Source organism: Neopelma chrysocephalum, unplaced genomic scaffold (genome assembly GCF_003984885.1).
Source record: "Neopelma chrysocephalum unplaced genomic scaffold, ASM398488v2 Primary Assembly neopelma1_84, whole genome shotgun sequence".
Classification (NCBI taxonomy): Eukaryota; Metazoa; Chordata; class Aves; order Passeriformes; family Pipridae; genus Neopelma; species Neopelma chrysocephalum.
The window spans coordinates 10,923,130-10,950,464 of NW_020897746.1; the positions used below are offsets into that span (position 1 = coordinate 10,923,130).

Consider the following 27,335-nt stretch of genomic DNA (forward strand, 5'->3'; position numbering starts at 1 on the left):
GGAGCAGGATCGGGAGCGAAAAGGAAAACGAGCCCGGTCCCCGCCACTGCTCCGGGGTCAGCACCGAGCCCAGATCCCCGCCCGGCCCCCGCCAGCAGTTCGGGATCGGCACCGGGAGCGGGAGCGAAAAGGAAAACGAGCCCAGTCCCCGCCACCGCTCCGGGGTCAGCACCGAGCCCGGGTCCCCTCCCGACCCCGACCCCCGGTACCGACCCCGGGCCGGGTCTCGGCGCCCCCAGGACCGGCCGGGATGTGGAGCCCGCGGTGCAGGACGTGGCCAGAGCCCTGGACCTGCTCCCCGAGGAGGTGGAGGATGTTCCCCAGAGGCTGGAGAACGGAGTGAAGGTGGTGATCGAGAAGCACCGCGCCAGGGTGGTCAGGGAGAAGAAGCCCAGGAGCGGGGCAGGAGCAGCAGGAGGGACGGATCCCGGCAGTGCTGCCCACCCAGAGCGGGGCAAAACCGCTCCAAAATCCACACCCGCGGAGACTCAGAGCCTGGGGGCTGCGAGGGGCGTGCCCGGGAGCAAAAAGGGAGGAAAAAGCAGCTTAAAGGCAACAAAAGTACTTAAAGAACCTCCCGAGGGCAGAAATAGCCCCGGTGACCTCGTTCAGCAGGAGAGAACAGACAAATCCGTGGCAGGAGAGGAGCAGGTGCACCGGGAAGTTGGTGTGGGATATAAAGCCCCTGTGTCTGATTTGCATCCCAAGAACCTCCATCTGTCAGTGACGGAGGGTTTGGGAGGTCACAATGAAGGGACATCCAAGAATGAGCTCAGCAGCCTGGAGAGGCTCAAGGACAGCAGGGAGCAGATGGTTGGAGTGTCCGAGCCCGTCCTGGGCACAGGGAGAGACCCGGGGCTGGCCCTGCACCAGTCCTGGCTCCACTCCCCCAAATTCCAGCCCACCTATTCATCCCAGGCCTCTGGCAGGAGCACCTGGGCAGGAGCCACAGGCTTGGAGTGGTTTCCAGACTTGTATCCTGAGCGTGAGGGGCTGAGGATCTTTCCAGGGAAGCATTTCCAAGAAGATGTGGGGATCACAGTGAAGACACCAAGGGGCAGTTTCTCAGAGGGACACCGAGGTAACCAAAGCCTCTGTGCTGGGATTTGCTGCACTGTCAGGCTGCAATGGGAGGTGTGAATGGGAGAGGAGGGGCAGGGAATGCTGACCTGCTGGGCTGGTCCAGGAAGGGACCCAGGAGAAGCCAAGGAGGTCAGCTGTGCCTCCTCCAGCCTGCAAAACCAACAGTTCATGGTTTTGTGTGGGTTGGAATCAGGTTCTTGCACGTTTGGGCTGCTGGAGCCCAAACTTTGTGGGACAGACAGTTCCCTCTCCGCTTCCAACCCCAAATCCCGTGTCAGATCCCAGCTCCCCACACAAACACCCCACACCTTGTCCTGCCTGTGCCCACTGTGACTGTCACCCCCCAGGTCCCCTCTCGGAGAGGCCCCTGATGGAGGTGAGGTTGGGGGAGCTGCACTCCTGGATCAGCACCTGCGACTTCTCTCCCCAGGGGCTGCTTGGAGCAGTGCAGAAAGGTGAGAATTCCAGCCTTCTGGGGCAGAGGCATCCCACTCCCCTGATTTAGCTGCTGCAGCCTTGTCCAAGTGGCCACCCTGGGTCTTTATAAAGCAGCAAATCATGGAATGGTTGGGGTTGGAAGAGACCTTAAAGCTCATCCAGTTCCACCCCTGCCATGGGCAGGGACACCTTCCACCAGCCCAGGTTGCTCCAAGCCCTGTCCAACCTGGCCTTGGACACTTCCAGGCATGGGGCAACCACAGCTTCTCTGGGCAACCTGTGCCAGGGCCTCCCCACCCTCCCAGGGAAGGATTCCTTCCCAATATCCCACCTAACCCTGCCCTCTGTGTGAATAAATGAACAGACCCAACATTCTGGCTTTGGAAAACTGCATGGAAACCAGGGAATTCCAAAGACCAGCACATGACTCGTCCCTTTCCTTTGTCTCCCAACAGCCTGGAACAGTTATTATGCCAAATACATCAACGTGAGGAGGGGGGGACACACTGGGATCTCCATGCTCCTGACTGGGTACTGCCTGCTCAGCTACAGCTGGAACTATCAGCACTTCAGTAAGATTTCCTGCTTGGGGTCTCTCTTATTTCAGGCATTCTCCCTTTTGCAGCAGTTGGGAAGTCTATTTACCATTCCTGTTAGTTAAAGCTCTGGAATAATTTAAATACTCCACAGTTAAGACCAATATCAGAGCTGAGAGAGCAGGATTCTGGAGGTAAGCAGAGGAATTCAGTCACTAAAAGTGGTGATAACAGTTGCTGACTCACAGCTTCTCCCTGGGGAGCACCAGGAGTGTCAGGAGCACTTTGAAACCCTGCACAGAGCAGAGGGAGGAGATGTTCCAACACAGGGCTCCCATTCCCTGGATTTCCTCACAAATGACAAGGGGGTTGCTGGTGGTGGGGTGGTTTCCCCTTGCTCATGCACAGAGAAGCTATAGTGAGGCTCATCAGGAACAGGGCAGAGCCCACCCCTGGAGCCCCCCAAACATCCCTTTGTGCTGACACTGGAATGTTTTCTTCCCTGTTTTTCCAGAGCGTCACCGGTGGCGTAAATACCACTGAAGGAGCTGGAGCAGCACCCACAGGACGGTCACAGCTCCTTGGGAGGCAGCAGAAGGGCTCACAGCCAGTGTCCCAGCAGGGATTCCCAGCACAGAGAGGCCTGTTTGCTGTCAGGACAGGGGCTGGAAGGTGGGGGGCTGCTTGGCAGGGGGCCCTCGTGCAGCAGAGGGGTGACAGTGACAGCCCATGGTCACCCCTCTGTGGGTCAGGGAGCTTTCAGTAGAGAAATAAGGAAGCATTAGAGCTACCCCTGAGAGATCTGTGTGTGCAGTAGAGCTCTTGGAGTCTGCAGAATCCCAAATCCCTTGCTTTGGCACAGCAGACACAGGACAGGCTCCTGCCCTGAGCTGTTATTAGAGATTAATTGACATTATGCTGTAACTGAGTGTTAGCAGTGAGGTTTGTGGCAGGGTGGGCTTCAACCCCAATAACAATTCCCTTTAAATTCACCCAGCAAAGCCCAGTTTATACTCACCCCTTGTGCTGGTGGGACTGGTCAGAACCTTTGTGAAGGCACTAAAGCAGCAGCTCAGACCACAGTGCCCTATTTCTGGAGGAGAAAAATCCACTGCAGGAGCTGTTGTGCCCAAAGGGCAAAGCCGTGTCTGCATTAGACAGACAAGGAGTCAGGAGTGCTAGTTGGAGCCTGCCATTCCCAAACATGTCTGGGAAAGGGTTGGTCATGTTACAGGCACGAAAAATAAAGCCAAGAATTAAAAAATCTGAGCTCTTTATTCAGCGAGGTGCAGTAGTGCTGTGTCGGAGGTGGTTCACGAGAAATTCTCTCACCAGCAATAAAAAACTGTGTGGATTTTCCTTTCCTGCTTGGTCTGTGATCTCAGACACGGTGCTTTGTACCCCCTTCCCAGGGGATGAGCTCACCCTCACCCTCGTGCCCCGGGCCTGGCACAAGCCAGTCCCTTCAAACCTGGGGATGCTGCTGCTGCTGGCCTGGCACAAGCCAGTCCCTTCAAACCTGGGGATGCTGCTGCTGCTGGCCTGGCCTGGCCAGAGCCAGCTGTGGGAAGTCCAATTTTCGTTGCATTAAGTGATTTCTCTGCTGCTTGTGCAAATTGTGAGCTGGTGCTGAGCAAACCCGACTGGCTTTTCTAGTCCAGCAGCTGCCCCGGTGCTGTCTCTCCATCTCCATCGTGTTTTAGGGTGTCCTCCTTCCCTGATCCGTGTGGGAGCACTGGAGTCACTTCCCCAGCAGCATTTCCAGCTGAGTCCTCCCACTCTCACCAGTGTAGGGACCGACCTGTCCACTCTGGGGGCACAGGGAGAGGCAGGCATTGGGTTTGTGCTGGATCGACCCTCTGCCACCTTCCCACGTGTTCATTTTCACATCATTTCCCAGGGAGTGGGTTCCTGGAGCCGTGCCATGTTCCAGCACAGCTCCCATCTGGAAACAGCAGCCCAAGACCTCCAGCTGCACCAAACCTCTGACCCAGAGGGATTCTCTGCTCTCCAGGGCTCTCCCACTGGTTTATCACCACCCAAGTCCCTCCCAGTCAGGTTATTTCAATCCCACTAGATCCCTCCTTCCCAGCTGGTTCCCAGCTCTTCAGGGACAGACTCCAGAGCCCAAAAAAACCCATATTTCCAGACAAAAAGGCTGTTTTGGGCATACTGTGCCCACGCCACATGCTGTCCCTCACCATCACCCTCCGAGGGGAGACCACTGTTCCCAACCCTCCCATTCCCAAAAACACTCACCTTGGAGCAGGTGCCTCGTTCCAGCAGGCTCTGTGGGCCCGGGGGGCAGCCACTGATGTCCCACAGATGCGCTGCCAGGTGCTGTGTGACTCGTGGAGGTGGCTCTGTGGGTGGCATGTCCTCACCTCCCCTCTCCTCACCAGCAGCCAGATCCCGCTGTACCAGCCCCCATGGACAGCCAGTTTCCTGGGGGGAATGGGGCAGGAGGGGCAGTTGGCAGCTGCTGTCCCACGAGAGCTGTGGGGCAGCTGGAGCATCACCCCAATGTGCAGAGGAAAGGGCTTCACCTTGGATGGATCCGTGCTGCTCGTCCTCAGCCCGGCCTTGAGGCTGGGAATGGACACAGAGGACAGGCAGTTACTCCCTGTGGTACTCCCAGATCCTCCTGTGGCTCCCGCAACCTCTTAGGGATATCTTGGGGCTGGTACAAGCACCCCCATGGGGACCAGGACTGTTCCCTGCCCACCCCCTGCAAACCCTGGTTGGATGTGGGGAGAGACCAGAACGGTTCAGGTCCCCAAAGCAGCCTCATCCCTGACCCTGCAAGGACCAGGGGGCCACCTCTGCCCCCTCAGAGAGGGGACTGTCCCCCCCAGCCATGTTCCAGGCCCCCCCAGCCTGCCCAGTACGTACTGCACGAACTTGCACTTGGGTCCCTCTGGGCAGAACCCCACCAGGTAGTTGGCACACATCACCCTCCTCGTGTGCTTGTACTTGCACCGGGGACCTGCCAGGCAGAGCAGAGGTTCTCAGGGACACGTCACACCGGGATTTTGGGAGCTCAGCTTTCCCAGCAGCCCCGGTGAACTCTTTGCTGCCCCAAGCCCAAACCCCCGCCGGGTTCCTGTCCCACTCCCAGCCACGCTGTGGGTCACCCCGCTGTGGCTTGGCCACCTCAGAGGTTGTGCCAGCAGCGGGGTCCGGCCCCACATCACCGGTGGGCACACGGGCAGCCCCTGCCCACCCTCCCCCGTCCCAGCAGCTCACCGTGCCTGCAGAACCCGCGGTCGTACCAGGGACAGCCCACGGTGCTGGGGGTGGCATCGGCGTGCAGGAAAGGACAGTCCTTGTTGCTGCACTCGCCTGCGGGAGGCAAGGGGTGGGACAGGTGGGATAAACAAAACAGAGCGAGAATCACTCGGGGATGGGCTGGATGGGAGGAATTGGGGTGCCCTGAGAGCACCCGGGTTTGGACCGCGGGAACACCCGGGAGGGTGACAGTGGCACTTCTTCCCGCAGGCAGGAGGTGGCATCAGGCACTTGCTCGAGGCCAGCCCGGAGGGACGCGAGTGCTGGGAGGGGATGAGGCTCGGCGAGGGGTGGGAAGAGGCTTTCCGGGGTGCCCAGCCCGGTCCTGCACCTACCAAACTTGGAGTAGAAACAGCACTCGGGCATCCCGGCGGCGTCGTGCCCGTGCAGGAAGTCGCAGCCGTCGCCCCTCTTGCAGAGCCCCCGCAGCCAGTGCCTGCACACCGCGGGCTTGGCCCCGCCGCCGCGCCGGGAGGGGCCCTGCACGCCTGGCCATGGCACCCCGGTCACAGCCAGCCTGTCCCACACAGCCCCCCCAGTCCTCCCTGCACCCAGGAACCCCCAGCACCCCCAGCAGGAGCTTTCCTGGGCGTGGAGGAGGTTTGAAGCACCCACTGAGCACTCGGGGCTCAGTTCACCTGGCACTGCCAAGGTCTGGGTGCCCTGGAGGTGTCTGAGCCCTCCCCCAGCACAGGGAGCCACAGGACCCTGTCCCCAACTTACTGTCCACCCCCGGGAAGGGCAGGGGCCGAGCTCCTTGCTGCTGCTCCACATCAGCCTCCAGGTCAAACCTGATCTTCTCCACACCAGCCACCAACTCCTGCATCACCCCCGCTCCGGCAAGAGCCCCCTCCAGCCTGGCACAGACAGGGAAGGAAGCAGGGAAAGAGGTAGGGAAGCACAGCTCACAGGGCCCAGCAGTGGGGCTGCCCAAGGAAAACACAGCTCTGCCAGGGGAGCACCACGCTCTGAGGGTCCCTGCAGCCACCCTGGGCCCCAGCAGCACTCAGAAACCCTCCTCTTCCTCCTCCTCCCCAGCCAGAGCAAAGCCAACCCAGGCAGCCGCCCGGAGCGCTCCATTTAGAGCGGGAAGCTGCCCACATCTGATCCCAATTTGCAGCCCTGATTGCCTGGTGCCGCAGCTGAGGAGCTCAGCCCCCGGCCCCATCCATCCCCCTCGCTGCCTCCCTGCTCCCACATCTGCTTTTGCTCCAGAAAAACCAGCTGGGGCTGGCCAGGAGCTGGGTTAACCCCTCACTCCGAGGCCTTAAACGTGGAGCCAAACGTGGCTGGAGTGCAGGAGCTGTGCATTCCCATAGCACGGGATGGATCCCGTGTGGGTTCTGTTGTGCTCTGGGTGCGTTGAGCATGCTCTGGGTGCACAGCAGCACCAGCCCCACTCTCCAGCACCTGGCAGGACAGACCCCGGGCTCCTGGAGGGGCAGCCAGGTCACTGTGCATCCCGATGAATCGTGGAATGGTTTGGGTTGGGAGCGACCTTAAAGCTCCTCTCATTCCACTCCCTGCCACAGGCAGGGACACCTTCCACTAGCTCAGGCTGCTCAGAAGCCCCTCCAGTCCCAGCTGTTGGGCTGGGGGGCTTTCACGTGTGCCAGGCTCCAGTGGCACATTCCAGGCGTGGCCACGGTGCTTCCTGGAGCCCACCCGGCACAGCCCACCCTGCCCATCCCACTCAGCCCCTGGATTTAACCTCACGCTCTGTCCTCCTCCGTCACGCGGCTCCCGCGGCCCCGCGCATCGCCCGGGGCGCCGTGGGCTGACACATCGGGATGGAGACCTGCTCCCATTCTGTCACTAGGGATAAAGGCACTGGACCAGCGCTGCTGAAGTCACAGCCCCGTGCAGGGCGCTGGGCACCCACCCAGCACCCACCCAGCACCCCTGTGGCCACATCCTGGACCCACCCCGGGGGTGTGACGGGATGTCCCACCCCGTGCCATGCCCGTGGGTGGTTTTGGGAGGCTGGGGGTGCAGCCTGTGCTCCCCTGCAGCAGGCACTGGCCTGGCAGCAGCGCTGCTGGGGAACAGTGTTACTCCCCGCCAGCCCAGGTCCTGCTGGGCTGACCCTGTCCCTGCTCACTCGTGGCGTTCCAGGGCCTCCTCCCTGTCCCGTGGAGCGGGGCCGTGTCCCGGGTGTGCTCGGCAGCCCAGCACACACTTTCTGCCCCGTCGGCTCGCGGCACCGCGGCGCTGCCGAGCGGGAGCCTGGAGCCGACAGGCGTCACAAAGATCAGGGCGGCCCAGTGACGGTCACAGGCGGCCCGTGAAGGGTCACCCCAGGGCCCCCCCCCCCAATCCCCACAGCCCCGGGGAGCGAGGGGGTCCTGGCAGGGGGTGCAAAGCCCAGGGAGCCACCCTGCCCTGCTGGTTTGTGTCAGAGCACCCCTCGGGGACAGGAGGAGCCAGGCGTCCCCCAGCAGCCTGGGGACCTCCCAGGACCATCGGCTCCGGGGATGGACGCGGGACCCTGGCACAGGACAGGGGGCTGTGCCCTGGCAATGGGGGCAGAGGCAGCCTGGTGAGCTCAGAGCCACCAGCTGCAGCTGCTGTTGTTCTCCCTGTCCCAGACAATGGCCCAATGTCCCCTGCCCAGGGTGTTGTGTCCTGCCAAGCGCACGCACAGGACCCCATTGTGTCCCCACGGTGGAGCAGCACTTGCCCGCTCCCATCGGCTTCACCATTTGGGAGGACTGGGGCATCCAGCCCTTCCTAGGGCTGAGGGATGTTGGGGTGGCCAAATCCTTCCCTCCCCATCACTGGTGAGGAGGTCCTGGCTGGTACTCCCAGCACAGCCACGCTCTCCACCCACTTGGGAAGGGCTCTGGGGCTGGAATGGGAAGGCAGTCCTGGCACTGGCAGAGCCCCATTACACCAGTGGCTGAGCTGTGGGAAGCTGGCTCTGGGACGGGAGTGACCTGCCCTGCTCTCCATGCCAGAATCATCCAGGGCTATGGATACCCCGCAGGGACGGGAGCCCCCAGGGCACCCCCAGCCCTGGCCCCCAGCCCATGGGAGCAGGGACAGCCAGTCCTGCCCCACCATCACCTCCCCCTCCTCCCTGGCTGGCAGGGAGGGAGCAGGGCTGGGGGCAGAGCAGTGTTGGCAGAGCTGTCCCTTGGCAGGAGCCGCGTGGCCGGAGGGGCCCAGCCCGGAGCCAGATCCGGCCAGCGGGAGCTCTCCCGCTTCCTCCCGCCGTGGGCCGAGAAAGCACGGCCACTGCAGGTGCCCAAACTCCGGCCAGGACAGGATCACAGCCAGGGATGGGCTCAAAGGTGGAGGCAGCAGGACGGGGGACAGGGATGGCAGCAGCACAGGGAACTGGTCCTGCTTGGGGAGCAGGTCCCCACAGATCTCATCCCTCAGGAACTCAGGCCACTGCAGTCACTACCATTTCCTTTTATTCTTTGCATCTGTACATACATGGTATAAAACCTGTTCCAGCCGCCTGCACCAGCCCAGCGTCGGCGCTGCCCGGCCCCACCGGCCCCACAGCACTGGGACATCGGGGCTCCCTGGCTCAGGGGGCTTCCAGGTGCTCCTCCCATGGGGCACAGACCCACACTTCCATCAGCACCCCCAGGAGCAGCTGGTGCCTGGGCTGGCTGGGGGCATCCCGGTGACCCCCGGGCTGGTTGGAGGGTCAAGCATCTGGGATGGATCCATCCATCCATCCATGCATCCGAGCACCTGCCATGGCACAGGGCTGGAGGCTCTTGGTCTGCAGAAAGTTCACAAGAAACCCAGGGAGGCGGAGCTGCCCACAGTCCTGGGCCACCTCTGAGCTCCAGAGCCAAGTTCTTCCTCGCGGGAAATCTCCCCTCCGTTAAAACCAAAAGCGAGAGTAAAGAAAGTTAAGTACAAATCAGAAAACAGTAAAAACCGTACGGCGGAAAAAATATATATATTACTACAAGGGCTAGAACTCCAAAGGCTCGTCTTGTTGGATCCTAAATTGCTTTACATGGGCAGGGGGGCAGGAGAAAAGAGCTAATATCCAAAGTCCAACAGAAAGAACCAAAATCGAGTCTGCCTTCCCCTCCCAGGAAGTGCTGAGAGCTGTCGGGAATGCCCCCGGCCCTGGGAGCAGATCGCTGTCCTGCCACGGCACAGGGAGAGGGAAGGAGGGAGGAGTCACATCTCCCCTGGTGCCACCGTTGCAGCACCGGGGTGTTCAGCCCCATGTCCAAGAACCGCAGTGAGAACCAGACCCTCGGCTCGGCCGCCCTCCTCTATACTCGTATCTCATCATCATCTTCATCAGCAAACGAGAACTCCCTGTCGGGGCGTTTTGGGGGCCCCCCCCGCTGGCTCGGTGGCCTGGGGACAGGGCTGCGCTCCTCGGGCCCCGAGGTGCAGCTGGATGCTGGACTGCTGTCCCTGGGCCCACGGGCCGGGCTCTGGCTCGGCGGGGCCGCCACCGCCACCACCGGGGAGCCGGGCAGGGCGGCCTCCCCCTCCTCCTCGTGGCTCTCCTCCGCCTCGGGGTCTTCGTCCTGCTCCCACTGATCCTTATCCATGATGCTCAGGACGTCCCCGAGCATGGAGGGCCCCAGGTCGATGTGGAAGGACATGATGGACTCGGCGTGCTTCATGCCCGCCCCGCCCTTGGCCACCACCACGGGCAGCTCCGTGATGTCCCCGAAGTCGCGCTCGTCCAAGCTGGGGCTCAGCGGCCCCGCGGCCGCCCCGTTCGGGCGCTGCTGCTCTTCGGGGCTCATCTCCTCGGGCTTCTTGACGGGGCTGGAGGAGAGGCTCTTGGGCAGCTGCCCCGCGCTCCTGTCCACCTCCTTCTCGTTGAGCTGGGGCAGGGACACGGCGTTCTTGACGAAGAGCGCCGAGTCCCGCAGCGAGCCCAGCATGTCCCGCCGGTCGCCGCGCGTCACCGACTGCGAGCGCTTGCTGCTGCGGAAGCGGCGGGACAGCAGGCTGGGCTTGGAGGCTCCCGGCTCCTCGCCCGCCTCCGGCGCCGGCTCCCCGGCCTTGCTGGTGAGGAAGGAGGTGTCCCCGAAGGCGTCCCCCGCCCGCCCCACGTGCATGGTGTGGCGGAAGTCCCCCAGGGGCGCGCTGATCATCTCGGCCGTCAGGTCGGCCCGCGAGCGGCGCTTGGAGTGGGCAGAGTTGGACACGAGCTGCTTGAGGATGGGCATGGTGGCGGTGAGGGGAGGCTGGGTAGAGCTGCACCCGTGTCCCGCCGGCCCGGCCGGTGCTCACAGCTGGCGCTCCACGGCTGGGATCCCACCGGCGTCACGGACGGGTCACTCCTGGGGGAGAGGACAGAGGGACATGGTCAGGCTTCAAGGACACGGGCGGGCCTTCACCCTGCCAAGCTGCAAAATGCGACCCCATGCCCACAAGCTGCTTGGTTCCCTCGGGAACAGCCTCCACACGGGGCATTGTTCCATGGGGAACACATGCTCAGACCCCTTCCAAGCTCCCCACACCGCCTGAACGAGCGGGTCCCAGACCCTATCCACAGAGCAGACATCCACAGGAGAAAGATCTGGGCAAAGGGATCCTTTGGGGTGATCCCTGCCCCTGTGCCCCTCATGAACGGGCACCAGAAGGGACACAGGGCACCCCTGTCCCCTCCCCGTGCAGCCCCAGCCCACCAGAGAGGGGCACGGCAGCTCCAGCCTCCGCCAGTCACACGCCGAGAAGATGCCTGGGATTTTTTTTTTTTTTAATTGGAAGAAAGCAGAAAGGAGCAGACGCCAGAAGGAATTGGAAACAGACGGCAGGAAGTGTGTGAGGAGGGCGTAGAGCCCCCGGGAGGCACCGCACGCCGAGCAGGGGGACAGGGGGAGCCGGGCTGGGGGATACACAAGCACCCCACGGGTACCTCTTCAGGCTTTGGCAGCACGGGGACATGGGGACACGGCCCTGCTGCACCCCAAACCCCTCCGTCCTCACTGCTCCCCGGCGCTGAGCCCATGTGTGACCATCCCCACCCTCCCCGGCCACCTCATCGTCACGGCTGTGACTCAGAGGTGACAGAAATGACGAGGGCTCCGGCGGGGTGGGGTGTGCACGGGCACGTTACTCCTTCCCACGGGCCCCCTCGGTACCACGGGCGACCTGTCCAGCCCAGTGCCCGCAGCCACGCGGGAGGGGACAAGGACACAGCCCACGTCACCGCATCCCGCGCTTCCCACGGCGCCAGGCAGCCCCAGGTGGTCCCGGGAGGGGCTGCCGGGGAGGAAGGGCTTGTGGCCGCCCGCTTCCTCCCTCCGGGCACCGCCGGCGACACCGCGGCCCCGTGACACGCACGGGGAAGGGACGGACACGTCTGTCCTCTGAGCGAGCCTGGGGCGGGGGCCACATCCCCCCTGCTGCCCACCCAGCCCCAGGGTGCAGCTGAATGGCTCCGCAGGGTCGGCTGGAAGCCAGCCTTGTCCCCACAGCCCGCGGGCAGCGTCGGTCCCAGCACACCCCAGCCCTGCTCAGCCGGACACCGCAGGGCGCCGCGGGACCTACCGCCCAGCTCCCAGCACGGCAAAGGGAGGGCTCCACCCCCCGTCCCCTCCCCAAATCCACCCTGTGACACCCCCCTGTCCCCTGCAGGAGCAACAGGACCTCAGGCAGGCTGCGGCCGGGCAGGATGGACTCTGACCCCAAGTGGGTGCAAAGTCCCGGTGCCCAGCCCTCCCGTGCATGGCTTCCATATGGGGCCGGCCTGGGCACTGGTGGCACGTGGCCACACTCCCTGTCCAGCCCCGTGTAGGATCCCACCACCCCAGAGAGGCACAGCCCGAGCAGGACCCGCTCCCTCGCAGGATCCCGTGCGTGCCCTGCTGAGCGCGTGTGCTCGGCACGAACGCCTTCCCCTTCCCGAGTCTCCTTCCAGGCCGGCATTCCTCCAGCCTTTGGTTTTCCATAAAACAAACACTCCCGGCGAGCTCCCCAGCTGGGCCAGGCAACCGTGCTGCTGATTTAGGCCATCTGGGGACTGTCCCTGCCTCGTATTTAGATTTCGGGGCCAAGTTCAGCATTTGTGAGATACTTTGCAAGCCGCGGCAAAGGGGCCACCGGGAGGTTGGAGTGGGACATCGGAGCACAGCCGCCCCGGGCCAGCAGAGCTCCAGCACCATCACAGCCCCCAAACCAGCACCACGTCCCCCCCTCAACACTCCTGCCCTCAAAGCTCTTTCCCGGCGGCCAAAATCTCCCCCCCACACCTCGATGTTTCCCTCCCAGCTCACCCCGAAGGGGTGATGGCAGCACAGTGGGGCTCTGCTGCCCGCACAGCCCAGCTGCCCACCCCGTCCTGCCCAGGGGAGCAGCACACAGAGCCCTTTTCTCCTCCTCTCGCTCGGGGAGAGCGGATCCTGTGACATTCCCGGCGCTTTCACAAACGAAACCAGGCCAGGCATCGCTCTCCAGCCACCTACCAGGGGAAGCTGCTGGTAACCCGAGAGACTTCACAGGCACCTGGCAGCACTGCCCATCCTGAGGCAGAGAGCCCAGAGCACGGCCAAGTCCCAGCAGTGCCTTGGAGCAAGGGGAGGGGATGAGACCTCTGAGCAGGGGTTGAGGAAAAGAGGGATAAAGCGTACTGAGAGCCCTGTGCCGCTTCCCACCTGCCCTCTGAGCCCTTTGTTAGCATGAGCTCTGAGCAGTGAGAGCCTCAGGTGCCCAGGGACACAATTGTCCCTGTAAATGAGTATCTGATTGCAGGACAGCGGGATCCTGCAGCCAGTGTGGAAGTGGGACAGGACCACGTACCCTGATGGTGCAGGCTTCCCACGAGACCCCCTCCTCCACCCTCTCCATCTCATCCCGCTCAGCACCAGTCACGCGTGGGGACCAGAGGGACAAGTGGCTCAAAGAAGGAGGGCAGGGAATGGGTTCACACACACAGGGGGAAACGCCGAGTCCAGCCACGCTCCCACGCGTCCTGCCCCTGGCTCGTCCTGCTCCCAGGCTGGGAAAGCCAAGCCAGGAAAGCATCCCGGCCGGCCCGGCCAGCTCCAAACGAGCTCCCCGGCTTTGCCATGCACAGCACCCCAGGCTCTGCAGCCCCTGCAGCCCTGAGATCAGAGGATGCTCTCCCCACCCTGCTGAGCGCAGGGGCAGGGGCTGGGCCGGGCCGGTCGGGCCCCCCACACCGCCCCGGGCCAGGGAGAACCCGCACAGGGGGCAGGGAGGACACGGAGCCTGCTCAGCCCCACTTTGGGGAGCGCTGCCCCTCGGGGATCCGGCGCAGGCGGCCCTTTGATGTTGGAGCCTGGCAGACGGCTGCTGGAGACAGGGCACGGATCACACCCTGTCACTGCCAGCCCCGGGAGGGGACCAAGCCGCTGTCACACCCTCGGTCGGGCTCCCCAGCGAGTCTTCCCAGGGCCTGGGGGCAGACGGTGCTGTCAGTGCGGGCAGCCCCGGCGCCCCGGTGACCGCCTCCACCCCGGCGCGGTGACAGGTCTGGTCCTGTCCCTGGCATCGGGACGCCGCTGCAGCTCAGCCGTGGGATGCACGGAGCAGCCTCTGGAAGTTGAAAGGCAACTGACAGAGAGCATCAGAGGCAGGGGCGGCGAGATGGCACACGGGGCGGGCGGGAGGCAAAGCTCGGCTCTCGCCAGGGCTCTGGGCACACGGAGCAGCGCCAGGCTGGGGAACTCACCACCCCAGCGCCGGCACGCCGGTGCCAAAAGCAGAGAAGCGCTCCCCGAGGGACTGCCAACAGCCAGGAGGTAGCCAGAGTTCAGCAAGGAACTATTGGCAGGACACGCCAGAACACGCACAGGACCATAAATCCTCCTGCTATGGGGCCACGAACCAGCCCGCGGCTCTCCAGAGCCAGGAGGGGACTCTTCCGAGGGGAAAGGTTAACTCCTCGCTGGTCCTGGCTCCTTCTCTCACAACAACAGGGGCTGGCCGGGGTCCGACAGGATACCGGGGCTAAACAGACCTCCCGACCTCCGCCGGGCTCCGAATTCCTGCGGTTTCGCTGGGGTGGACGGGAAATAAACAGGCAGACTTCCCACAGCGCGGCCACGGCTCCCTACCTGCCGGGGGGCCCGCGGCCCACAGCAGCCGGCTCGGGGGGCCCGCGGCGGCTGTTTGTGCTCAGGACAAAACCCAGCGAACAAAGGGAGAGAGCGGCACGGTCAGCACAACGCCGCCGGCAGCGGGGCTGGCCGGGGGGGCCGCGCAGGGAGCCCCGCGGCCGGGCAGCCCATGGCACGGACCCCGGGCGGCTGCCCCGGGGATGGGGGCTCAGGGCAACCTCGCTCTGCACCCCTAGACCCAAACCCACCGAGCCTCCCCGGGGCTAAACCTCAGCCGGAGTCGCTCCACGGTTTCCGAGGGAGCTGCGTCCAAAACAGACTTGTTTACTGTGCGCTCGGCCGGGGAGCGAGCCCCGTCCCGGGGTGCAGAGTGCACGCTGTGCCTCAGTTTCCACCCCAGCCCATTAACGATCCCTTTGGAACAGCTTTCCTACTCTATAGATCCCAACTCCCTTTGAAACAGCCCTCCTGATCCATAGATTCGGCGCTTGGAAACATCTATACTAAACGCTGCTGCTGCCGCCGGGGTCAAACCGGGGCGGCGTGGGACGAGTCCAGCGCCCCGCGAGCGGCCGCTGCCCACTGAGTCCCAGCTCCACAGGCACCGGAGCGGGTCTGGGAGCCGGCTCCGCGCCCAGGGCTGGCACAGCCGCGCAGCTCCCCCTCTCCGGGGCACCGGAGCGGGTTTGGGAGCCAGTCCCGTGCCCAGGGCTGGCAGAGCAGGGCAAGTCCCTCTCTCCGGAGCACCCATGGGAGCGCAGGGATCGGGAGCAGGGCAGGCTGTGGGTCGGCCGGGACTCCGAGCCCTGTCCCGGGCCGCCGGGGGATGAGCGGGACGGGGATTTCGGGCGGCTCTGACTCAGCACCCGCCGGCGCCCAGCCCCGGCCAGCCCCGGGGTGCCGCTGGAGCCGCTCCAGCGCGGGGAGGATCCACCTCCCCGAGACGGGCCGCGGGCAGCCACCGCCCCGGCCGCGACCACCGCCGGCTCCGACCACCGCCAGCCCCGCGCGGGGCTCGCCGGAGCCGCGGGCGAGCGGCCACCGGTCGCCGGCGGGGCGGGGTGTGCCGGGCCGGTGCCCCACTCCGGGCAAACACCGCTCTGCATCCTGTTAACCCTTTCTCCCACCCGCGCCACGGGACAGACCCCACGGCCCCGCGGGAATCGAGGCGGGGGGTCACCGCCGCTCCCCCCTGCCCCGGTACCGGAGCGGGGCAGCCCCGGGGACCCCGCCCGTTCACCGGACAATAGCCGAGCGAGCGCGGCTGCCTCCCCCCGAGCAGGGTCCAGCCGAGGCGGTCCAGCCGAGCCGAGACGGGGCTCCCCGAGCCGGCCCGACCCCCGGAGCCCCCCGGCCCCCCCCGTACCTGCTCGCCCGGGCCCCGCCGCCGCCGGTCCATGGCCGCGCCGCGCCGGAACGGAGCCCCCCCCCGCCGCGCCGGTGATGTCATCGCCCCGCCCGGGCCAATGGCGCCGCGCCACGTCACGGGCTGTCCCACGCCCTCCATTCAAACCCGAGTGGGGCGGGGGGCCCCGGGGGGGGGGGTGACCCTTGTCCCCAACGCGGCCCCGCTCAGGGGGGTCCCGCGGGAAGCGGGGACCTGAGTGGGGTCAGGAGTGGGGTGCCGGCACCGCGGGGATGCGCTGATGGGGGGCGGGATCGCGGGAAGCTTCCTCTGGAGGGGGTGTTGTGAGTGGGGTCTCCCGGCCCCTCCCAGGCGCGGTGCAGGGATGCCACCGTTCCGATCGTGACTGTGACACCCACACCTCCCCTCCGCCGCCCCCGTCTCCCTGTTCCCAGCCAGCCCCACTGCTCCATCCCCCTCGGGGGGCCGTGGGGTCCCTCCAGACCATGGGTGGTTTGGGTGGGCAGTGGGCAGGACACGATGACAGGGGCTCCAAGGCCACTCCAGACCTCCGGCGCTGGTGCTGGCTCTGGGTTCCGTGGCCCAACTGGAGCTGGTGATGGATTCCATGGCCGCCCCGGCTCTGGGGATGGGCTCCATGGCCCCTCCGGTGCTGGTAATGGATTCCGTGACCATTCCAGCCCCCCGGAGCTGGTGAGGGGCTGAAAGGGAGAGTGCTGGGCTGCACAGCCGCTCGCTCACGGGGATTAAGACAAGACCTTTGTGGGAGAAAAGGGGCGGGAGAGCCGAGATTATCCCAAACCTGCCTAATGCAGCGTTTCTTGGATATTCCGGAGCATCTGGCGTCTTTGTGGAGGGAGCCAGGGTGGGGTGCAGGGGGTGGTGAGTGGGGTCCTGGGATGCTCCAGCCATGCAGCCCTGGAATCTCAAGTGCTGGGACACGACGCTGTGAGGTCCGAAGGTCTCTCATGTCACCGGTGCAAGGAGCTCCATTCCCTGGGCCCGGCAGCACAATCTGGGGGCCCATGGTGGCATCACCAGGCTGGGCAGCACTGGGCACTGTGATGGCTCATCTGGTGCTGACACTTCCCTCCGTGGGAAGGGAAGTGGCTTACACACGGAGCTGGCACTGCAGTGGGCACCGAGGGTGGGTGTGGCACTGCAGAGATGCTGGGGTTGGTACCCAGGGCACAGCTTCTGCCCCCAACCCGGGTGCCCAGCACCATCTCACTCATGCCTGCTGCCTCCATCCCGGGCCGTGCTGCTCCCTCCAGTGCCATTTTCCCAACCCATTTGCTTGGCAAATTTTATTTTCCTTCCTTTCCGTGTGGGGAAACTGAGGCAAGAGGCAAAGCCTGCAGTTGAGCAGGGGTCCCCTGTGAGCCACCGCTGGATGCAACAGTGTTTTTTTGGTGCGTGAGGAAGAGGAGGAGGGCTTGCCAGAGCCCCCACCGGCGGCTCGACCCACTCGCGTGGGGACAGGGTTGAAGGCTGGTGTGACACCGGTGCAGCTCTGCTCGCCTCACCTGACGCCGTCACGGGAGCGGGGAGATGGCTGAGACAGCGCAGTCAGGAGGGATTAACATCAACCGGCTGCTGGGAGCCGCCGGGAAGGCTCCCGAGGGCTGGCCTGGCTCCGGCTGGGAAAAGCAGGCACCCACTCAACTTGAAAAACTGCCTGGGAGAGACGGGCCCCCTCCACGCTCCCTCAGCCACGCAGAGCCCGGGGCTGGATCCGGCCCCGGGGAGGCGGCAGCCAGGTCGGGGTGCTGGGCGGCTCGGGATTGCGGAGCTCAGCGCTCCCGCCCTCCTCAGCCACCGCCGGCTCCTTTTGCTGCTTCTCAGCAGCTTTTGAAAGCAGGGAAGAAAAAAAGAAAAGGCTTGAAAAGCACTTTGAAAAGCAGGGCAGGGAGAAGTGCCCAAGTTCCCAGCAGCTCCATCCCCTCCTCCTGCCGCCAGCGCCTGCCAGCTTTGTCTGCCGGCACTGCCGAGCCAGCGGGGTGCTTTCCCCGAGCCCCAGTGCTGGGGATTGCCCTCGGACACCCCAGGGTGCCAGGAACGAGGCATTGCCCCCCACAGCCCTCCCAAATCCCTCCAGCCCCAAGGCCCAGCGCTGGCTGCTGCCAGAAGCCTCCCCACCGGCCCCACTAACACCAGAGACACCAGTTTGCACCCACAGCCGGGGGGTTTCACCCCTTCCCCCCACCGTTTGCCCAGGGCTGAGCAGGGTGAGCAGTTATCCAGCTAATCCTGGCAGGTTGTACTGCTCACTGCTGGCATCTCAGCACTCTTGGGGTGCCACTGGGATGAGCAGTGTGCAGGTCGGAGCCTGCAGTGGGCAGGCTCACCCTGCCCTCCCCAAGCTGGCACATTCTCTCTGGGTGCCAGGGAAGGAGCTCCCACAACTCACCACCCACCCAGGAAACCGTCACCCGGATGGGATGCAGCCATCCCAGCTTCTCCCAGGAGATCTGGGTTTCCAGGTTGGAACAAGATGGTCTTTGAGCTTCCTTCCAACCCAAACCATCCTACGATTCTATGATCCCACCTGGAGCGTGGCTTCTGCAGGGACCCACCGTGGCTGGCAGCGCCCATGGAAACCCCCTGCCCTGGCACAGCTTCGGCACAGGGACCCCTTCGGTGTGGTGCACCCACACCTGCGGGACAGGGTGCACAGACCCGGGTCTGTCCTCTGCTCTTCCGTCCCTGCCACCCCTGGCACGGCGCAGTGCCCCGGGCACGTGGGGCTCTGAGGATGCGCCGAGCCCCGTCTGGCCCCCGGCGTGGCAGGAGGGGCTGTCCCTGTCCCCATGGCCCAGGGCAAGGGAAAGGTGGGGACATGGCACACTTGGCTCTGCCCCAGGAGCTGGCGGGGAGCCAGAGAGATCTGGAGGACAGGGAGAACCCGGGCTGCAGGGCTGCTTCTAAAACAGAGAAATTCAGATAAATCACAGCCCGGTTTTACTGGTCACAGCCCCTGTTTTTGGCACATAAACATCTCCCTGTGGCACCTAGGGCAGGGAGCAGGTCCCACTCCACCCAGAGAGGTCTGGGGGTGCAGCGTGTCCCCCGTGCCCCCGTTTGGCTCCCCCAGCGCTGTCAGCGAGCGGTGCTCTGCCCTTGGGAGAACCGCGGGCCACCGGAGCAGCGCCTGGGAGAGATGTCAAGGCCAATTCAGTCCCCGGGGACTGATCGGTGCCGACAGCTCCCCCTGCACGGAGCAGCCCGGAGAGCCGGCAGTGCCGGCAGCACTGGGGATGGGCACGGGCAGCCCACACCTGCCTGGAGGGGTCGGGATGGAGGGAGGGACTGTGGGAGAGAGCTGGTTGTCACAGCAGCGTGGTGAAAGCCAAGGTGGGAGACAGGTGGCTGTGCTCAGTGTCTTCCCCTGCCAGCCCGGTTGGTCCCATTCCATCCGTGCCACGGGAAAACGGAGGCAGCACAGGTGAGCAAGAGCCCCTGCCAGTGCCACTGGCACTCAGCCCATCCCTGCTGTGCCCAAACCGGGCTTTGTGCCCTGCGCAGCTCCCAGGCCATCCCCGGGGAGCAGAGAGCCAACTCCCTGCCATGCTGGGATGTGGGATCCCACCCCTCAGCCGTGGGAAACCACGAGCACAAAGGGCTCCTCCCGCCTTGGCCACCGTCGCTGCCGCAGGGCCCTGGTGCTCCGGCCACAGCCGCGCCGGCGGCTTCACCTCCCGGCCCGGGGCCAGCGCCAAACCTGCCGCGGATGTGGCTGCACCTCCGGCTCCTCCTTCCTCGCTGCCAAGGATGAGCCGGGTCAGGGTAGGCGAGCGGGGCCTGGGCTCTGCTCTGCCCCCGTGCCAGGGAGCACACGCAGACCCCATGGAAGTGGCTCTGTGACCTGCATCCCGCTGTCCCTGCAATGGGGGACGTGTCTGGGGACCTTGTCAGTGCTGCTCACAGGGGCTGGCACGTGCTCCTCCCATGGGGAGCATCCCTGGTACATGGAGAGATCCCCCACACGGGAAGCATCTCTCGCACAGGGAGTGTCCCTTGCACAGGGGGTAACCCCTTGCACGTGGAGCATCCCTCGCACAAGGAGCATCCCTTGCTCGAGAAGCATTCCTTGCACAAGGAGCATTCCTTACCCAGGGAGCACTCCTCTCACAGGGAGCATCCCTCACACAGGGAACTCGCCTGTGCTGCTCAACTCCCCAGACCTGCTCTGCCCCATGTCTCCGTCGGCTCCGTGTCCCAGCCCTGGTGGGAGGAAGGTCCCTCTTGCACAAGCCGGGATGTCTGGGGCTGGAGCTGGGCTGCAAACGAGGAGCAGGATTTGTCCAGCCAAACGCAGGCCCTGCCCTGCCCTCATGTCACCATCTCCACCAGCGGAGTGTTGGGGCTCCCTTGGCTGCCCAGGAAGGGCACAGGCACCCCTGGGTGCTGTGCTGCCTTCAGCACCAGCTCCCAAGTAGGTCAGATGAGTCACCCACCAGCAATGCCCTCTGCTCCCACTGGCTGGGGACACCCTGCACCCAGGAGGGGACAGATGGTGGCTGTGGCTCAGCAGTGAGGTCACCACAGCATCCCAACTCTCCCCAGTCCGGGGGGAGCTGCAGCCTGGGTGACCAGTCCCCAAAAGCTCCCCTGGCAGCCCCACACCAGGTTGGGGTCCTGGCTCGTGGCTTCCAGGGGCTCCAAGCCCCAGGTGCTGTGCAGACCCCCCAGCCCTGGTGGCCCCCAGCCGTGGACCTGGTGCCTTGGCAGCACCGTTGGCAGCTGAGCCCTCCCCAGATCGGCTCCAGCCCCCCCCGTTCGCTGCCAGGGGGTGACAGGCAATGAAACCTGAATGTGTCACCTGGATTTTCCTGCCAGGCCTGAAGGGCAGAACAAGTGAGGGCGGCTGTGAACGACCCCAGGAGACACCCCCAGTGCCAGGGTTGCTGCTGGAAGTGCCCAAAGCACCAATGGGGTCACCTCCCTCCTTCCCTGTCCCACAACCCCCTTTCCCAGCAGCTACAGATCCCACTGGAGTGGAAACACACAGGACACGGCCACCACAGCTCCCTGCACCCTTCTGGGCTCCATCCTTCTGGGCTCCATCCCAGCAGCTCTGGCACCTTTTGCCCACGTCCTTACCTGGTGCCCCGGGGCTGACACAAGCCCAGCAAGGTGACAGAGAGGTGACACACTGATCCTCAGGCTGTTTATTGGCATTTCCCTCGGCTCAGCCCGGGCGCCGTGGCCCTGCCAGGCTGGTGCTGGCTCACCCATAGGCACTGCGGGGGCTTTGCTGTGCAGAGACCCCCAAAATGGCCACGGCCACGGACCCCCCAGGCACTGCCACCCCTAAATGCCCTCAGGCCTCTGCACAAAACCCCATTAAAAAGCCCCAAACCACCAGAAATGCCAAGGGGGGGGCTACGATTGCTGTACTGCCCCACTCGAGTCCTCCCCAGATCCCCCGGGGTGCAAAATCAGGGGGGACTCAGCACCACGTGCACCCCGGCGGGGCTCTCCTGGGGTTTAAGTCCTGGGTTCTCCTGCGGGGCTGTGCTGGGCCAGGCACAAGCGAGGGAAGGAATTAATCGTCCCCTGGCTTCCTAGCACAGGGGGTGCCCCCTTCTCCCAAAGGCTTTGTGGGTCCAGAGCGGGGGGTTCACGTCCCGAGGTTCGAAGATCAGCAGAGCTCCTCTTCCCCTCCACAGTCGGGGGGGTCTCTGTGTCACTGCTTGTCCCCACGTCCTGGGGGAGCCACGAGTGGAAGGGCTGGGGTTTGGCACAGCAGGGGCCCCTCGCCCAGCCCCCAGCAGCCACGGGATCCCAGCGAGTCCGGCGGCAGCTCCAGTGGGTGCCGAGGGCGACGTCCGGAGCACCCAGAGCCCCCCTGCCCCACCTTGCCCGAGGAGTCCACGATGCAGAAGCTTTGGCCAAAGAGGGGAGCTGGGTTTGCTCCCCAAACCTGGGGACAGCACCTCCTGCTCCAGCGCTGCCGAGAAGGCGGAACACCCACAGGGCCTGAGGCTGCTCCCCCTCGGTGCCCTTCGGCCTCTCCCCTTCCTCCTCCTCCTCTTCTCCCCCTCGCCGCTTTTTTTTCCTCTTAATTTCTTGGAGCTTTTCTTTTTTTATTTTTTCTTCTTTTTTTTTTTTTTCTTTTCGATTTTTTTTCCTCTCCCGTTTGGTTGGTTGGTTGTTTTTTTTTTTGTTTTGCTTCCGTTTAAATATCAAACGAAGGACGAGAACCCGGCGATGGGGGCTCTGGAGCCGGGGGCCAGGCTGCTGGGAGGGCGGTACAGGGTCCCGGGCTGGCTGCTGGGGGGGTTGCCGGGGGTCTGGGGGGTGGGAGTCCTGCTGGCTTTGGGACGGAAGAGGCTGCCCTGCTGCGTGGAGGTGCTGTTGGAGAGCGGGGCGTGGTCGGGCTCCCCCGAGTCACTCTCGGTGTAGCTGTAGGCCTGTGCCCGGGAGATGCCCTTCTGCTGCCGCCGCCACGAGTTGTAGTAGGTGGGGTCGCTGATGTAGTGGTTGACAAAGGAATGGGCCTTCTGGTGCCCGGGATCCACCTCGTACTCGCTGTCACTGCCCTGAAAAACAGGATGAGGGAGTGAGGGGAGGGTGGTGGGGGCATCACCCACCAGCCCCAAAATGCATCAACGCCTCATCTCCCAGGCAACCAGCAACAGGACAGGAGGAAATGGCCTCAAGCTGCACCAGGGGAGGTTCAGGTTGCGACATCAGGAAGAATTTCTTCACGGAAAGGGTGGTTGGGCACTGGAAGGGGCTGCCCAGGGAGGTGGTGGAGTCCCCATCCCTGGAGGTGTCCAAGGAATGACTGGACGTGGCACTCAGTGCTCTGGGCTGGGGGACAAGGCGGGCATCAGGCACAGGGTGGACTCGATGATCTCAGAGGTCTTTTCCAACCTAAATGATTCTGGGATTCCCAGTGTTTTCCTGGTGCTTTCCCAGTGCTCTTTTGGGAATGCTGGCGAGCACATCCCAAAAGCATTTAGAGGCTGGGACGGCAGCAGCACCACTGGGGGGTTTCTGCCTCTCGCTAAAACAAAACAAAACCTTATACAAAAGGTTCCTGGGCCCCCCCTCGAGGCTGCAATGCCCCCGGGGCTGGCGGGAGGGGTGTTTTTGGGCTCTGCCTCGGCGCTGCCGGTAATTGGATTCAGCTTCCCCGGCGGCGCACAAAGGGCCCATTGAGGGCGGTGGGAACTGCCCCGCGCCAGCGCCAGCTCCCGCCGCTCTTCACAGCTCCTCAAAAGCCACTCGAGCCCCGCTCGGGCCGCAGGGAGCGGGGCTGGCATCTGCCAAGGAAACAGCCGGTGCGGGCAGCGAGGGGGGGCCCCCCCGGGGACAGTTCCCTCCTGCTTTGGGGACAGCCCCGGGGACACCCAGACCTTCCCCCGGGCGTCAGCCTCATCTTTGGAGATGCCAGCCAGGATCCATCCCGGGGGTGATGCTCCCATGGCCTCCCTGGGGCTGCCTGCCCGGGGGAGCTCCCATGGCCACGCTCCTGCCCGGCCACAGCTGCCCGTTGCTCCGGGACGAGACAAAGGTGGCATTTTGTGGACTTGGCAGAGCCACGGACGTTGCCACCAGCGACCGGGCAGCAGGACAGTCCCCAGCCCCGCTGACCTCCCGTCCCCCAGCCCCTGTCCCCAGCGGCCCCGTGAGCCCCCCACGGTGTCACATCCCCAGCACACGGGCCGGGGGCCGGGCCAGCTTCGCTCAGGCTCCGTGCCACGAAGCCGTGGGGATGCTGCTGCCTGAAAAGCAGGATGGGGCAGGAGCAGCATTGCTGTTCCCGAATGAGCAGCAGGACCTGCCTCGTGGCAGGCAGAGCGCAGGGCTGATGCCCAGGGGAGGGCTCCCAGCACCCTCCATCCTGCCCCAGGGGATCCCCACGTGCGGCCCCGGGTGGTCACCTGGGAGTCGGAGACCTCGGAGGGTTTCTCGGTGAGGCTGCTGCTCTCGGCAGGGATCAGGTCGTTGTACTTGGTCACGTCCTCGTCCGAGTAGTGGAGGCTGCCGGGGCTGGGCCGGGGTGGGGACCTCGGGGACAGGCGGGGGGTCAGCGTGTGTCCCCTCCCCTCAGGGCTGTGCCACTTGGGGACAACTCCAGCCGACTCCCAGGACAGGCTCAGGGACCATCCCCAAGCTGGTGGGCCAATTCCCCCAAAAAACCCCTGATCCTGTGATCCACGGGGTCTCAGGGAGTCCCAGCTTTTCAGGGGTCCATGGGGCAGAACAGGGTCACCCCCGGGGGTCCCAGCCCTGTGCCCATCCCACGATGGAGCAGGAATGGACACGATGAGTGAAACAGTCCCCCTGTGTGGGGAGGGGGCTGTGGTGGGGGGTCCCTACCGGGTGTAGATGCCGTTCTTCCGGCAGAAGGAGTTCTTGACGGAGAGGCGCCGGTTGTTGAGCTCCAGGGCAGGGAAGCTGCCCTCATCCAGGCTCACCATCTCCCCGTGGCTCAGGGCGGTCGCCTTGGAGCTGTTCCCTGGGGGATGGGATGCTCAGCCTCTCCCAGACCCTCCCCAGGCAGCACAGCACAGCACAGGGCGGGTCTGGTCCCTGCACAGGGGGGCTGGAGAATGATCCAGAAGGAATTGTGCTGGCTCCAGAGTGACCACAGCCTGGGGACAGCCAGGACATGCCAGCCCTGTGCCCAGTGCCACGGGCCATGCCCAGCCTGCCCGCCCTGGCTCAGCCCCCTGAGCTGCCCCAGTGCCTGCAGCTCCCAGCTCTGGGGCTGTTTGCTTAGCGAGGAGGTCTGGATTTTCCCCACAATTTGAGCCCTTGATAGAGCTAAGAAAACAGAGCTGTGTTTGGCTAATCCCAGTGACCTCTGCGAGCCCCCAGGCTGCCCTGCCTCTGCAGCTGACTGTGGGACAAGTCAGTTATTTAATCTTTAGCTCCCAGGGAGCTCTGGGAAGGCCACAGCATCCTTATCATGTGCCACTGGCTCCCTGGGGCAGCTGTTCCCGAGGCAGGCAGGAAGGGAGGCTCCCGCCGCTCCACTCAGACCCCAAAGGCAGGCAGGGAGACCCCCCAGGAGGCTCCCATGGGATCAGGGCTGGCACCTGGAGGGTCCTGTCACCACCCACCACACTCCCACACTCACCTGAGTCTGACTTCTTGGAGTACTTCTTGCTCTGCCCACGGATGATGAGCACGAAGACGAGGAGGAGGATGAAGATGAGCCCCACCAGGGCAATGACCACCAGGAACCACCACTCCTCGTAGAATGGGTTGGTTTTCTGGGCTGGGGCACAGCAGGGAGGGTCAGAGGGGGACAGGCGTGGGGGACAACTAGTCTGGATGCACAGACCCCACTGCAGGGCACGGGGTCACTTGGGGAATTTTATAAGACCTGGATGCACGTGATAAAGGGATAACAGGGAGCTTTGGAAGGGGAGTGCTGACAGTGGAATTTGGGACTCTGCAGGAGCCAGGGGATGGCTTTCAGCGATGGCCAGGAGAACAGAACAACACCAGGGCCCTCCCTCTGGCACAGGGGGGACAGCAACCCCCCAGGACACCCACGTGCTGCCCACCTGACACAGAGGGGGAGGGAGTGCTGGGGGTCCCGTAGCCATAGTCATTCACAGCGATGACACGGAAGTCGTAGCTGACCCCCTGCTTGAGGATGTCCATGCTGAAGGTGTAGGAGGTCACCTCCTTGGGGATGTCTTTGATGAGGATGTCCCAGAGCCCCTCGTCTGGAAGAGAGAAGGGGGCTGGGAGGGAAGGGCTGGTTCTGCAGGACACCCCAGGGCGAGGGGCTGGTGCCCCTCCATCCAGGACCGTGTGCCCTCCGGGTGCTGCCCTTTCCACCAGCCCCGCTCCGCAGTGTTTTCCTCATGGATCAGCACATGGCCAACCCACAGACTCTGGGTCCTAATCCCCAACCCAGCCTGTCAGGTGGCCTGGGATAGGTCAGCACTCCCTGCCACAGTTTCCCTGTCTCCTGACCCCGGGGCACGTCTGGTATCGAGGTGTGGACGGGAAGCAGAGGGAGCTCAGTACCTGAGGGACGGGCCTCGATGACGTATCTGGTGATGGGCCCTTGGCCGGGGTCCCCACTCGACCAGTGGATGGTGATGGCTGAGCCATAGCGGGAGATGAAGGGCTCGCCGGGGGGGCCAGGGGCACCTGGGGGCCCAGGGCAGAGCTGAGGGAGGGGGGCACGAACTGGCACACAGCCATGCCAGTCCCCAGCACATCTCCCCCTGGCCCCAGCACATCCCCCCCACATCCCCCGTACCTTCCCCAGGCCCCGTGGTGATGTTTGCCTCAACGTCCGGCCCGTAGGCGAAGGTTTTGGCCCGGATTCGGAACCGGTAGGTGACCCCCTCAGCCAGGTCCTTCACCTTCATCCACAGGGGGCTGTTCCCCTTCACGTCCACCGTCACGATCTTGCTGACGCCTGCGGGGATGGAGGCTGAGCTGGGTCCCCCCCAGAGCCCTCCCAGCTGCCCCCCGAGCACAGCCCGGCCAAGCCCTCACCATCCACGGGCGTGCAGGGCTCGTAGACCAGCCTGTAGCCCTCGAGGACACCGTTGGGCAGCGGTGGTGGCTCCCAGGACACGTTCACAGACGTGGTGGTCAGCTCGCTGAACCGGATGGACCCAGGGGCGCTGGGGGCTGCGAGGGGGCAGAGCAGCAGGGCCAGCTCAGAGCTCCCAGGGGACACTCCCAGCTCAAGCCAGCCCCTCTCGATCAACTCACACCCCTCTGTGCCCCCGTCCCCTCTGCAGCAAAGACCCTGCCATTTCCAGGGGGGAACGAGGCCTCCTTGTCTCTCTTCCCCAGACCTTCACCCTTCTCAAAACTCAGCTTAAACCTCCATCTCCGCGTGCCCCCAACCCACAAACCCTCCAGGGGTGAGCCCAGGGCTGCTCTGCTCGGGATTGCAGGAGCTGGGGTGCGGCTGGGATGAAGGGGAATCCCTGGAGTGGGACCCATGGAGACACCCGCCCATGGAGACAGCTCCCCACGGAGCCCGGGGGCCTGTGCCACGGGCCCCACCTGCCTGCTGTGTCCGTGCCTTCACGGGGGGGCTGCGGGGCCCGTCCCCCGCGGCGTTGAAGGCGGCGACGCTGACCCAGTACGAGGTGTAGCCCGTCAGGTTCTTCAGCTTCACCCCGTTCTCGGGCAGGAAAAGGGTTTTCACCCGCGCGCTCTCGTTCTGCCGCTGCGCCTCCCAGAAGTGGATCTGCAGGAGCGGCAGGAGAGGGCACTGAGACCTGGGTCACGCGTGGATCCAACCCACCCCGCCTTCCCCGAGCCCTTTGCTGTGCCCAAACACCCCAAACAGAGCCCTGCGCGCCGGCAGCAACCCGATGCATCACCGCGGCTGCATCCCGACACGTCCCGGCTGCATCCCGATGTATCCCGGTGTATCCCGGCCGCATTCCACGGCCGACGGCGCCACCTGCCGCCCCGCCGCCGCTCGGCACCGGGATGGGACACCCGGGATCTCCTCGGGATACCCAGCATCTTACAGCATCTTCCCAGAATCCCCTCCCAAGACTCACGCACCTCCCAGCTTTTCCCAGGACGCCCAGAGCCCGCCAGGAACGCAGCAGCTCCCCGGAGCCCCTCCCGCGTGCCAGGAGGTAC

The 27,335-nt window shown here is 64.5% G+C and overlaps 4 protein-coding genes across 8 annotated transcripts in view; 1 reads left to right on the top strand and 3 right to left on the bottom strand.

The window, feature by feature from the left end:
- The window catches only part of CUNH17orf80 (chromosome unknown C17orf80 homolog), a 3,924-nt gene extending 508 nt beyond the window's left edge, over positions 1-3,416 (top strand). The window contains exons 1-4 of one of the 2 annotated variants that reach the window (XM_027691409.1): positions 1-1,081; positions 1,431-1,538; positions 1,977-2,093; positions 2,572-3,416. The exon at positions 1-1,081 is cut by the window's left edge and continues 508 nt beyond it. In XM_027691409.1, the coding sequence (XP_027547210.1) occupies positions 1-1,081; positions 1,431-1,538; positions 1,977-2,093; positions 2,572-2,600 (1,335 nt within the window). In that variant the 3' untranslated portion in view covers positions 2,601-3,416. The remainder of the gene's footprint in view (positions 1,082-1,430; positions 1,539-1,976; positions 2,094-2,571) is intronic. The other variant, XM_027691410.1, reaches the window with a different exon arrangement.
- Positions 3,417-4,452: 1,036 nt separating this feature from the next.
- CPSF4L (cleavage and polyadenylation specific factor 4 like) lies at positions 4,453-6,513 on the bottom strand. The gene is given in 7 exon segments (XM_027691850.1): positions 4,453-4,502; positions 4,549-4,646; positions 4,950-5,043; positions 5,304-5,399; positions 5,681-5,833; positions 6,069-6,202; positions 6,260-6,513. Coding segments are annotated over 7 exon segments (879 nt in total).
- Positions 6,514-8,742: 2,229 nt separating this feature from the next.
- Positions 8,743-15,778, bottom strand: CDC42EP4 (CDC42 effector protein 4). Of its 4 annotated transcripts, none has more exons than XM_027691418.1 (2): positions 15,738-15,778; positions 8,743-10,627 (listed from the first exon to the last, which is right to left on the bottom strand). In XM_027691418.1, exon 2 carries the CDS (start codon positions 10,511-10,513, stop codon positions 9,596-9,598), a length of 918 nt encoding a protein of 305 aa, XP_027547219.1. In that variant the 5' UTR covers positions 10,514-10,627; positions 15,738-15,778; the 3' UTR covers positions 8,743-9,595. The 4 variants fall into 4 exon arrangements, with proteins under 4 accessions (XP_027547219.1, XP_027547223.1, XP_027547222.1 ...); XM_027691422.1 differs by lacking the exon at positions 15,738-15,778 and adding an exon at positions 15,612-15,632; XM_027691421.1 differs by lacking the exon at positions 15,738-15,778 and adding an exon at positions 11,911-13,069.
- A 6,097-nt stretch (positions 15,779-21,875) lies between these two features.
- SDK2 (sidekick cell adhesion molecule 2) overlaps positions 21,876-27,335 on the bottom strand; it is a 45,962-nt gene continuing 40,502 nt past the window's right edge. The window contains 9 exon segments of the mRNA XM_027691402.1: positions 21,876-22,282; positions 23,633-23,759; positions 24,072-24,210; positions 24,835-24,975; positions 25,268-25,432; positions 25,740-25,865; positions 25,978-26,139; positions 26,220-26,357; positions 26,742-26,928. Of these exon segments, the coding sequence (XP_027547203.1) occupies positions 21,926-22,282; positions 23,633-23,759; positions 24,072-24,210; positions 24,835-24,975; positions 25,268-25,432; positions 25,740-25,865; positions 25,978-26,139; positions 26,220-26,357; positions 26,742-26,928 (1,542 nt within the window). The 3' untranslated portion in view covers positions 21,876-21,925.